General features: G+C 45.9%; 1 protein-coding gene across 1 annotated transcript in view; it reads right to left on the reverse strand.

Moving 5' to 3' along the window:
• KIAA1549 (KIAA1549 ortholog) overlaps positions 1-12,996 on the reverse strand; it is a 117,245-nt gene that overhangs the window by 11,540 nt on the left and 92,709 nt on the right. The window contains exons 17-19 of the mRNA XM_054691921.1: positions 9,387-9,704; positions 2,807-2,853; positions 637-794 (exon numbers count right to left, since the gene is read on the reverse strand). Coding sequence (XP_054547896.1) covers positions 637-794; positions 2,807-2,853; positions 9,387-9,704 — 523 coding nt within the window. The remainder of the gene's footprint in view (positions 1-636; positions 795-2,806; positions 2,854-9,386; positions 9,705-12,996) is intronic.

The raw sequence follows: 12,996 nt of genomic DNA on the forward strand, positions 1-12,996 counted from the left end.
GTGGAAAGGAGCAGAACACTTCCACATGGCCACTGACTGCCCCAGGTCCTCCACTGGTGACTCTGCCCACGTGAGGACACAGCTGGGCTCAGGCAGAGAGTCATGAAAAAATGACAAGAAAACTTAAAAAGATTGTATCATGAAAGGTAGAAAGCAAAAAAAGAGGGAGGTGAAGCACAGAAGAAAATAGTGATTGTGCCCCTCCAGAAAGGACCATACACAACAAAAATCTCCCCCTGGTCACCATCCAGCAATTTTCAGAGTCACTTATTAGAAGCTAGAAAGCTGCCTTTTAAAAAACACTTCTTTTGAAGACCTACTAAGGGCTCAGAAACAGATCATTTCAGTTTACAGTAAGAACTGAGAAACCTTGCCCCTGGAAGCGGTGTCCTGTGAATTCCATACGAAGGCTTTGCTCCTGAGACACTGATGCAGGAGCAAATGGTCGGACAAGAGTCCTGGGATCTCAGCCACTGTCTCCTTTCCCACCTGCCCTACTGCCATCTCCACCAGGGGCCACGGGAAAACAGCTCTCGCATGTGAAAGAGGCTGGAGACTGAGATGCTGACACCTGGCAAGTCTAAAACGTGCCCTGCCAGAATGTAGCCACGAAGCAAGCTAAGCTGCCTCAGGTACCTGTGGTGCCCCCGACGGGCCGAGGCCGGGCCACCGGTGGCATCTCCTCAGAGTAGATCCCTCGGGCAGTGAACGGGGCCTCGGCAGGTGCCTGTGGCTGCTGGGACTCGGGGGGCACCAGCTCCGAAGACTGCAGCAAACCGGGGCCAAAACCTGGTCTGAAGGCAAAGCACACTCAATCATCAGGCTGACTCCCCCGCTCTGGTGCTTCCTTATGCCCACCCTCAGCCCTGCAGGAAAATAAGGTTTCTATGTCTCCTGGATTATTATCCCTCTCCGCTGCTGGAACACGAGCTCCCTGGCGGCAGGGACTTCCTTGATTGCTCACTGGAGGTCCCCGGCACTAAGGACGGTGCCTGCAACGTGGCTGATACTGAGCAGATCTGTCGGGTGACTGAAGAAATAATCCAGTTACACACTGAACAGGTGCAGTTCAAGTTCAGGGCCTGTTCATCTTTAGCCTGACTAAAGTGATGGTTCTCAACCTCAGCTACACATTAGCAGCACTGGGGAGTTTCTAAAGACCCCAATGTTCATGCTGCACCCCACCAATGAAAACAGATCTCTAGAGTGGGACCCCAATATTGGCTGTTTTCAAAGCCCCTTTAAATATCTTGAGTTAGGTTCATTCTGATTTTGTTTCCAATGTATTTTAAGTAACATCTTTGACTTTTAAATCTGTCTGTTGCTCATAAACAGAAACAAAACAGATTTTTGAAAAGTGACCTTGTATTCAGCTACCTTGTATTTTAGCGATCTTGATAAATTCCCTTAATTCTAACAATTTATGTGTTGACATGTTTGGATTTTCTTTTTGTTTTGTTTTGTTTTCGGAGGTGATGGATGTGTTCATTATCTTAATTATGGTTATGGTAGCACAGGCATATGCAAATGCCCAAACTCACCAATTACATATATTAAACATGTATAGAGGCTTTTTTTTAATATAGAAAGCTGGTTTTTGGCGTGCTTTTAAATTGAGGTAACACTGGTTTAGAACACAGCACACAGCATAGGATTTAGGGAAATAGAGTCACACCTCAGATGTATGGTGCCACACCACCCCCACCATCAAAGCACCCAGATCCTTTACCCAAGGCCATTGTGCCCTCTCCCTGCTTTCTCCCCACTCCTCGCGCACCCCCCTCCAGCAGTCCAATTCTACAGGGTTTGTTTCAATTTAATTTTAGTTTTGCTACTACAAAATTATATCATTTGCAAATAATAACAGTATTACTTCTTACACTGAATCCCTTAATCTTTCTGTTTCTTTTCCTCGCCTATTACATTGGCTAAGACCTCCAGGGCATCGCTGAATAGAAGTAATGCAAGCTGCTTTGTCTTGCTCCTATTCTCAGAAGGAAAACTGTTAACATTTCACCAACAAGTAATATTTTATATCAGATGAGTGAAGTTTGCTTCTCTTCTTTGCTAAGATTTTTTACGATGAATGAAAGTTGAATTTTATTAAATGCTGTATATTTTATTCTCCCCAAAGCCATAACAGTGATTGATTTTTAAATGTTTAAATGTAAACACTTAAAATTGGAATAAATCCAATTTGGTTGTGTGTCATACCTTTTGGTATATAGGCTCATGTTTACTTTTCAATTTTTCTTTCTTTTCTTGCCTTGGTATCAAGGCTATACAGGTCTCCTAAGATAGTAAGTATGGGGGGGGGTGCAGAGGGAGGGGGTCACTTTTCATATTCTTTATAAGAATTCTTATAACATCGGGCCTCCCCAGTGGCACAGGGGGTTGAGTGTCGCACTGTGAGGCTGTCCGCAGCCTCTGCAGCATGGGTTCGATTCCCAGCTGGGCAGGGAGAAACCCACATGGCACAGCAGACCTCTTCTGCCTCGCCCACTGCTCCCCTCAGCACTGTCTTCGATCTCTCTGCCTGTTCTGCTCCCCACTCTGTCTCTGGTGAATTCTCTCAACCCTCCCGCGCCTCTGACTGTATCCCAGTTCTTGTATAAATAAATAAATCTTTTTTAAAAAAAGACTAAAAAAAAAAGAAACAACAAAAAAAGAATTCTTACAACATTAACACCTTTGCTTCCTTCAGTGTTTGGTAAAATTTACTGTTGAAGTCACCTGGCTCTGGAGTTTTCTTTGCAGGAGGAATTTTAATAATTATTTCAGTTTCTTTAAGAGTTGTGTGCCTTACCTTGGCAAAGGGCCTGATGGGGGAGTCATCCCATAGTCTTCATATCTCTGGAAGGAATTCAAAAGAAGTTGAAGATTAACATTCAATACTTATTATAAAGTGACAACAGCAAGCTTATAAATTTGGTTTGCAGGATCCATTTTCAGAAGAATTATTTTCTCATAAAAAGTGAGCATGCTGTTGGGGCACTCTGCCATCAAATAATGCCAGAAGGCTCATTTCAGGGAACTGGACTACCAGACTTTTAAAAATACACAACTAATGTCCAGATGTTTTTTCTGTAAAAGTATGAATGACAGGCAAGTTTTCTAGACCTGCTCCTTCCTGCTGGCTCCTTCTCTACAAACCTGTTTCTTCTGCTAAAAAGGCAACCTTGGCAGCACATTCAGCGCAAGTGGCTCATCACAGGGGCCTCGAGGGCCACCAGGGCAGCAACTCAATGCAGTCAGGCTAAAGTAGCCGATGCTGTAAGTTGTTACAGAATATGGTAGAAGGAGAAAGAATACAAAGAGAACCAGAAGTGAGAGGGAGACTTAAAGATGAAGTGAGCACCTTCAGTTTCTGATAATTTTATGGTCCCAAGGAGACCCAGCCACACTGTCTGCCCTAATGTTCCATAAAGTGTCCCTGCACCTTTCTTTTTTTCCTAAAGATTCATTTTATTTAATTATGCATATAAAAGCTGGGGTGTAAGCCAGATGTGCAGGGGGGTGAGAGGATTCACCAGATGTGCAAAGGAGGGGAGAGCATTCACCAGAGACAGGGTAGGGAGCAGAACAGGCAGATCTACTGAAATACACTGCTGAGGGGAGCAGCAGGCCAGACAGAAGAGGTCTGCTGCACCATGTGGGTCAGCTCCCTGGCCAGGGATCAAACTCATGCTGCAGTGGCTGCTGATGGCTTCATAGAGCTGAGACTTAACCCCTTGTGCCACCAGGGAGGCCCTCCCTGCACCTTTCAATCAACTCTTTCAGCTCGAGTGAATCTGAGCTAACCAGGTGCTCACTGACTAGAACAATCTGGCCCCAGACTTAAAGAAACCTTACCTGTGTTGCACGCCTCTTGAAACCAACATATCCTTAACCCTAACGTATCCTTAACCCTAACTGCTAGTCCAACATTTCTTTCCAACAACTGTGCATCATTACGCTGGGATCAGATATGTTAGAAGAGTGACTGGGTGCTGCCATCCAACTCCAGCAGCCTGAGCCAACCACTGTCCAGGCTCAGGAGCACAACGGCCTGTTCTTGAGTCAGCCTTGCTTCTGGACTTGCTCTAGCTTTCCATCTTTTAAGTTGCAATTTACTAAGTTAGTATTTGGTGGTAAGCACTGTATGATCACCAACTTGGACCCATGGTAACATTTACAAAGTGTTTGGTATTTCAATTCTGTTTTGGAGAAGAAAGTAACTCACAAAGAAGTTAATTTCCTCCTAAATTTAACTTCAAAGTCCATGCTTTCAACCACTTCACTGAGCTGCTCAAGGTGCCCACACTAGACTTTCCCCTCAAATAAATCTCTACTTTATGAGGGGGAAGGAGAGGATCAGGATCAAACAGACAGTCCAAGGCATTCAGTGTTCCTGGGTCTGTTTCCTTATGCCAAGAAGGATCCAGTGATCTCCATTCCCACTGAGGTCAGGAGGGATTAGACATGACACCAAGTTCAAATTACTTCACCTTCTGACCCTCTAAGGCAAAATAAGCCAAAGGGGATTATGGAAGAAGGGAGGAATAGAAGCAAAGGAAGTTTCAGTTCTTTCCCCAAATAATTAAAAGGAAATATGAGATGGATAGAGATTCTTCATAGCGAGATGGGCAGAGACCCACCATAGCAATCCCTGTATTTCATGGCAAGTGTGGAGCTTTTAAACATATGCCTGCAAATAAAAAAAGATCAAGGCTGAACAATTTACCTCTCAGATTTCAGGAGGTCTAATAAGTGATCAACTTAAAGGAAAACAGTAAAGATAGCTGTCCACTCTATCTGTTTTAATATTGCAGGCGGGGCATTTCAATTCTATTGCAATCAGAGAAAACCTATTACTTTCTAAACATCTCATGCTCCAGTGAAAAGGTTTTTTAAAAGCTGCAGAAAGAATGGGTGGCATTAACTTTAAATGAGTCATACCTATAATAAAGCTTGCGTAATAAAATAGAATTTTACAATTTCAACCAGCTAAGTCAATAAAAAAACCCATTTTAATGCATTCTTCTTTCTATTTATAAAACAGGCCAACAGGACAAGTCAAATGGTTGGTGGAGTCTGGGAGGGTTCTAAGGCAACCACACACAGGTCTGCTTATAAAATGTCTTGGTTCAGGTATCCTCACTTGCCATTTGGGGGACTACTCCAGAGTGGTCATCTTTACTCAGGGAGGCAGAAATACCATCCATCAAATGGCCCGGATCATCAGTGCATAAACGACAGCCTTACCCATGCTAAAAAAAAAGGGGGGGGGTTAGAGGGAAGTAAAATGCCATCAGTTGGTAAACAAAGGTTCATGAGTAACTGCAGGCACGTTGGAATCTACATTCCAGTGGTTTTTACTGTAGTCAGAAGAGGCAAATAAAGGGTGATCAGGTTCTTCCTGGCCACAAACAATAACTGTACAACCAATATATAAAGATGCCAAGAAATACATTGAATATGGGGCCTCCCTGGTGGCACAGGGATTAAAGACACAGCGCTATCAAGCTATCGTCAGCCACTGCAGCATGAGTTCAATCCCTGGTCGGCCAGGGAGGTGACCCACATGGCACAGCAGACCTCTCCTATGTCACCCACTGCTCCCCTTCACAGTGTATTTCAGTAGATCCACCTGTTCTGCTCCCCACTCTTTCTGTTGAATCCTCTCACCCCCTGCACCTCTGGACTACACCCCAGTTCTTGCATGCATAAATAAATAAATCTTTAAAAAATATATTGAATATGTATCGATACAGTCAATGATGCTTATTTTCCACTAGATTAAACTATTTGCACTGCTACTGTTCTCATCTAAATACATCAAAAGTCCAGAATGCAAAAGTCACTGAAAACAGTATTTATAAAAATCTCATGATGGTTTGAGTTCTTGATTAAAATGATGGATTAAAGTCATCATCAAGAAATTGTTTATTTCCAGCACCCATGTGCAAATAATTAAAATCTGTCAAAAATTACTACTAAAATTTGTTAGCAGAAACCAAACAAGAAAGAGATAGAATCATACTATATTCTAAGAAAAGTGGTGGCCAAGAAGGAACAAAATATTCTCCCAGTATGCTGTGGCTCCTATTTAGTAAGAAAAGCAATTTTTTTTTTAAGTTCAAAGATAAGATGGCAAAACAATCTTAGAATGAACTTAAGTGGGAGATCACAGAACTGTGAAATTAATTTGAGGACCAAAACAATGCCATTATGATTCTAAGAAATCAACTAGCAGGGAAAGAAACAGATATGATTGAAAATTAAATCACTGTCACAGAGAGAAGACTCACAAGAATTATAATGAATCAAGGCAGATAAAAAGAACAGAGTAGCTAAGGCAATTAGAGGTAAAGCAATAGATACAGAAAACAAAGAGGAGCCTACATAAAAATAATTGGAATCTTCAACTCCAATAAAGAGAACAGTGTAAGAAAGCTATTTCAGAGATAACATGAAACTTTCCTCAAAAGAAATGAAAGCGCTGAATCTGAAATTAAAAATGGACACTTATGATTCAGGAAGGGAAGATGATCCAGAAAAACAGGTTGGGTACCAGGAGTTATTTCTGCTTGCTAGCAGAGCACATGCCCTCAGGCAGGAGGAAGATGAGATGGCCACAGATTTCTCCACAGAACAATTCAAGGAGCAGAGAGAAGTAGCAAATGGATGCCAGAGTGAACAAGGTCAGGTCAGAAAGTGAGGGGAGAACTCTCCCTTTGGGAAACTCAAGACGAAGTTGAGAGGCTACGGGTAGGTCATCCTCTTCATTCAAAATCCTATTACACACAGGATGCTCTACTTACTGTGTAGCCTCCCAGCTCCTTGGCCTGTTCAACACCAGGCCCTGACACCCTACACTCAAGACAGAGGCAGGGAGGTAACTAGGAAGTTCTTAAGAATAACCTAATGGTACATATACACCATGGAATATTAGTCAGCATTCAAAAAAGATAAACACATGCAATTTGCAGCAACATGAATGGCGCTGGAAGGGATCATGCTCAGCGAAATAAGCCAGAAAGAAAAAGAAAAATACCGGATGGTCTCCCTCATAGCAGGAATCTAGAAAACTTAAATAAGGGACCAGGAAAAAGAATAACTATAAGAAAGAAAATATCAAAATCAACAAATAACTATGAACAAGAGACACTCTACGGGGGTTGGGGGGTGGGGGTGGGAAAAGGAGGGCTTGGGGTAAAATAAAGAAGTTGTAATTGTATGGGGAATATAAAAATAAAATTTAAATTAAAAAAAAGAAAGAGTACAAAATATAGATGTACAAAGGCAAAAAAAAAAAGAATAATCTAGGTGAGTGGGGACAGTGAATGCAAGTAGCATAATGCAGTAGATGGAGAGAAGAATCAAGAAGGCCTGCTTAACTCACCCCAGCTTCCTAGACTTTCTCTGTCCATGACTATTTCAACTGCATCCTCTAATCTGCAGGTCTCCTGCCCATTAGCTCTTTTATTACATTTGCCTGGTAAAGCCCCAGTCCTGGATCAATCCAACTGCCTGTTTTCTCCTTGCCTATACCTGAGTATCTGAGCGCTGACGTATAACTACAGAACTTTAATTGTGCCACTTTAATTCTATGATAGTCAGTCTTAACAAGGGTCTCGGTGCTGCTCGGTAATTATTCCTGTGTCCTAATCTGTTTTCTTTCATTCTCCGTAAGTATTTCAAATATCGACTCTCCCTCAACTCTCTTGCTTGGTCACACTTCTTCCCAAATTCTCAACAAATATAGTTGCTGACTGGTTCTCAACTACAAACCTGGCTGTATCTGTATCTGTATCTGTATTCTACTGTATTCCTTCCTATTATATTGGAAGAAATATATCCCCTTATTTCTAAGAATTATTCCTCCATCTGTACTCTGGACTCCTTTCCGTGTCATCAAACCTTCTGTATTAGCTCAATTCATCAACAACGAACACCCCAAAGCCATGCTGATTCCTTTTCTCATCTCCATTCACTGCATTCACGAGTTGGGCCCACCAATATTTCGCCCCAAGATTATGACAATAACTTCATAACTGTCTCCCTGTCTCTGGTCTTGCACTGTGACAATCCTAACAGGAGAGCAAGCTTGAAAAAAGGCACATCTAGTTACATCTCAAGTCGGCTCAGCATCTTTCAGTGTCTAGATTTTGCCTGAGGAGGTCTAGGCTCCACATCTATCAGCTTCTTGCCTTCCCGCACCTGCCTCATGTCTTACCGCTTTTACTTCCAGCCAGATATCAGTCAGCCAAAATGAATCTCATTGTTAAGAAGACACATCAGGGGGCCTCCCTGGTGGCGCCAAGGGTTAAGCACCGCACTATGAAGCAATCCGCAGACTCTGCAGCACGAGTTCCATCCCAGCCGGCCAGGGAGAAACCCATTGGCGCAGCAGACCTCTCCTGTCTCGCCCGCTGCTCCCCTCAGCAGTGTATTTCATCAGTCTGTCTGTTCTGTTCCCCACTTCTGTCTCTGGTGAGTTCTGTCACACACCCCTATCTCTGGCCTGTACCCCAGCTCTTATATGCATAAATAAATCTTAAAAAAAAAAAGAATACACATCAGGGGAGTACTATTCTACTGCATGAATATATAATCTATTACTAAGCTCACACTTTGAAAATTCAAATCAACTTCAGAGAGAAAAGTCATATGAACAAATGTTTATTATCACCTGATTTCACCATACTTAATATGGGTTAAAAAAAAAATCAGAGGAACTCAATACAAACCCTCCTTGAAAAAGAAATTTAAACTGTGACCTATTCACTTCTCTCCAAGCCGTCTTTTAAGTGCAATCATTTCATCTAACATTGGCATAAAACAATATTTAATGACTTCCCTGAGTTTTCCTTCTCCTTATCTTGAGAAGACACAATTGAAAGGACTGAACATTAAAAAACGAGGATCATAAAAGGCAAATGCAATGCGGAAATGTCAAGATGGAAACCTACTACATGAAAACGGCCATCCTTGCCCGCTTGGGGCATAGCTGCCCCCACCCCCAGAGCCCCGGGCCCCACGCAGTCCCAGAGGGCCCAGAGAGGCTGGACGACTTGGGTACATTCTAGGCTGCACCTTTGATGGAGACACGATGAGAATGAGAATCTGCTGAGTTACGCCCCCTCCATGTCATGACATCGTGAGGAACCCGAGGCACTTCCCCAAACCACCTCTGTACCCCTCAACCAACAGAGCTGCAGGAAAGGATCCTTCCAACTCTGAGAATGAGCTCAGGGGAAGAGAATGAAAACCAAGACCCACTACCAAGCTTTAGTTCTTGTCAGACACAACCAGAGCATCACAGCCATTGTGAAAGCGAGGCCACCCGGCAAGAACATTCCTACACCTTACCCACGAGAGAATTCTAGAAGGCCTGTACTTACGCTGCAGGCGTTGTTGGCCGTCTGTGCTGGGCTGTAGAAGGACCCCCACTGGGTGGCTCGCCGCTCTTCCCGGGATGGGGTGCTGCTGGCGGGCAGGCCGGCCGGGCCCCCAGGGCCTGCAGCCGGGGTGCTGGAGGGTTGGCTGCTGGGGGCCACCAGGGCAAACGCATCGTCCAGGAGGGAGTGCATGGTCTGGCGCGCCTCCTCGATGGACGGCTGGGGCGGGATGTACTGGGGGGCCGGGAAGGGCAGGCCCGGGTATCGCCCCAGCTCTGCCGAGGATGGCGTCTGCGCATCGGCCGGGAGGTCAGGGTCGGACTGCAGGGGGACGAGCGAGGAAAGAAGAGTCAGACACAAGTTTCTACAGTGACCCAGAAGCAAAACGTGAGGGCATAAATGGAATTTAACAATTTTCACAGACACTGAGGAAAAGGTTGACGGTGAGAACGAGCTTTGTATTTCATGGGGGGAAATGCTTGAGTCCAGACAAAGGAAGAAGGAAAATATTGCATAATCGTTTATACAGCAAAACTCAGTCATCAGCTCCCTAACCTGCATTTCAGTACCTGGAAATATGCATTTCTTATCGAAAGCCCTAAGCAGCAACAAAAACAGCCCTCAAAATTTATATAATAAAACATCTCACCCACTTTCCATAGACATGGAGACCCAGAACTACAGCAGCCTATGGACGCTGAACAGCAAGAGAGAAGGCCCTATACCCTATATGCTACCACATGCTGCACTGGGACTACACAAGCTAGTACATGCCACACATAAGCAATGACTATGTGCCACATGTGAAGCGACATGGCATATAGGCTACTACATGCCACATGCAACTACACTCTGCACATGTTACTGCACACTACATGTGCTCCTACAACCACGCATGCCACTACACAGTGCATGCAATTACATGCTGCCCTGTTGCTACATAGTTGTGCTGCTACATACTACATGCTACATGTCCTACTACATGCTACGGTGCTAGTTTGCAGCATGTGTGCCGCTATATGCCACACATGCTAAGACACACCACACCTGTTAATACATACTACACTGCCATTACATGTGGCACAAGCTTCCATACATGCTGCTTACATATCACAGTGTAACTACATGTTACTGCATGCTGCTATGGCATACCACACATAGCACTAAATCCCACATGTGTTACTACAGGCTACATGCACAAGACATGTTACGTGTGATATTGTATGTGGTATGTGCTACAAGGCACCAATGTGGTACTACATGCTATGCACACAGACTACACTCTATACATGCTTTTGCATGGTGTATGTGCTACTACACATTACACATGTCACCACACAAGTCTACAGGCTACTATATATAAACAGCAACCAGCCCATCAACCAGTTTTGTTTGGCCCACACAGTCTTTAAAAAGTTATCTTTTAAATCTGACAATGTCATATCGAAATTCAGGTTTCTGGATTCTCTTGGCAGAAACCAAAGCTCTGGCCCCACACAAATAGCCAGCGGAGAGAGGCTGCCCAGAGATGGAGGGTGGGAGGCGCTCTCCCCCTCACCAGAGTTCCTGCTCCCCAGCCTCACGCTGGGCCCTGTCCATCTGCTTCCAAAGTGTGCGCGTGCTGGTCATGGCTGTGCTGACAGACACGCATCCAGAGGGATTCTCAGTAAGGACCTGGGCTCCCAAAGGCGTCTCTGATTTACGACCCAGCACTGGAAGGACCCCGTGCACCCTTCCTCGGGAATGGAGTTTAGTAAACACACAGGCCCCTCTCCAGCGCCCGGCCGCCCGAGGAGGAGGCAAGGAAGACCGCACTCAGCAGTGCCCCGCCGACGTCACGTGCATGTCAAGCAAGAGCGTGTCTGGAAAAGCATCCCAAGGCCAGGGAGGGGGTCATTCCAGAGGCAATGCTCCCCTGGTGCTCCCATGGGGCCTCTGGCATCTGGCTTCTACTGCGAGAAAGTGAGCGGTGTGGCCCCATAAAGAAGCCACAAGTCTAGAATCTTCCATACAGCGGGAGGAAGTCCCCAGGAGCTGCCATCACCTCCCCAGGGCATGCTTAGTGCTTAGAATCCTACGGGCTATAGGAAAAAAGCAAGGAGGAGGGTGGCCTATGCCCCCATGAGAGAGGCCTGATTAGGGGAATGACGGAGAGAGGCAGGGAAAGACAACTTTCCCTGCACAAGACGGGCCAGCAATGATGATGGAAGGCAAAGTACTGAAAGAGAGAGCAGGGAGGGGGCGGGAAGGGCTCTCCTGCAGATTCCTTCGAGAGCATGAGCCCAGGCTGGAGACAAGAAGGGAGGAAAAGGATGTTCCCCCTTCCTCTGTTCCTCAGGGTCACGCAACGGGGTCTAGAAGTCCCTGTGTGAGACAACAACAAAAGCTCCAGGTGACTGCCCTGGGCAGCGCTGCTCAGATCCAGCCAAAAGCCACACAGGCACCCACAAGAGCCCAGCGAAAGCAGCACCAGAGCGCCCTCTGCTGTGGGAACTGCTCAAGGCTCCTCCACTCAGGAAATCTCTGATTCTGTCTGGAGGCACAGAGCAGGCTCTCTGCAGCCCCCCAGCACTCCAGGATCACCCCAGTCCTCAGGAGCAGGTGATGAGGTGCCACCAGTCTTTAGCACACTAGAACCAGTAAGTGCCCAAGGAAAAGCCTGGTTCCTAAGCATCCCAGGATGCAATTATCTTCAGCCCCAGTCAGCCCAGCAGGTGGAGGGTGTGTGCTTAGCGACTTCCAGTGTCAGTTGCCTGTGAACTTAGGGGACAAAACACAAAACTGAAACAAGAGACGGTCGGCCGTGTATGTCCAGGCTGAAGTCATGTCATGTCATCACACTCCTCTGCCATGGCAGGGCCTCGGCCCATCTCTCCTGAACAAGGACTGCTCTGTGTGTGTCAGCAGCAGGAAGGGCCTCCTGCAGCAAGACAGGCTGTGTCCAGCATAGGCCGCGGGCGTGTGCTGTGGAGGAGGCTCCTCTCTCTGTCTCGGGGTGTCTTTGTGTAGGCATTTCTCACAGCCCCTCGGGGAGACTGGCCCTTTCTTCCCTACTCAATGGGGCCTGTGTGTGTCTATCAATGCCTGACTTCAACATTTCAAGCAATTCTGTGGCTCTTTCAGTTAGAAAAAAAAAGTTTTGTTCCCTACTTCTTGATTTCCAGTAAGCTCTTTTTCCCATTAAAGTAGAAAACAAATATATCAGTAAATGTAGCATCTTCTTAGTGCTCAGGAGCAGAAGGGAGGGGCAAATCCCTAAATATCCCTCCTATCAACAAGAAACCCAAACAACTCTCTGATGAGGGGAGAAGAAAAAAACTTCTGGACATTTCTCTGTGTTCCAAAGAATTTCAAGAAGAACCCATGATAGGGCCTGGCAGGACAGGGCTTGCGCAGAGAAAGGAGAGGCACAGACTGTCTCCAGAGGGCTCACCCAGCGGCCCCTGGTTCCAATGACTGGGTCTCCCCTCCAAGGGATGGCCTGGGTCTCCCCTCCAAGGGGTGGCCTTGGTCTCCCCTCCAAAGGGCGGCCTGGGTCTCCCCTCCAAGGCCCCAGGCCCTGCCTCGCTGCCCAGCCAGAAGGCACCCAGCCTGCTCCTTCACTCTCTAAGAA

Source organism: Talpa occidentalis, unplaced genomic scaffold, assembly GCF_014898055.3.
Source record: "Talpa occidentalis isolate TD23 unplaced genomic scaffold, MPIMG_talOcc4v2.1, whole genome shotgun sequence".
Lineage (NCBI taxonomy): Eukaryota > Metazoa > Chordata > Mammalia > Eulipotyphla > Talpidae > Talpa > Talpa occidentalis.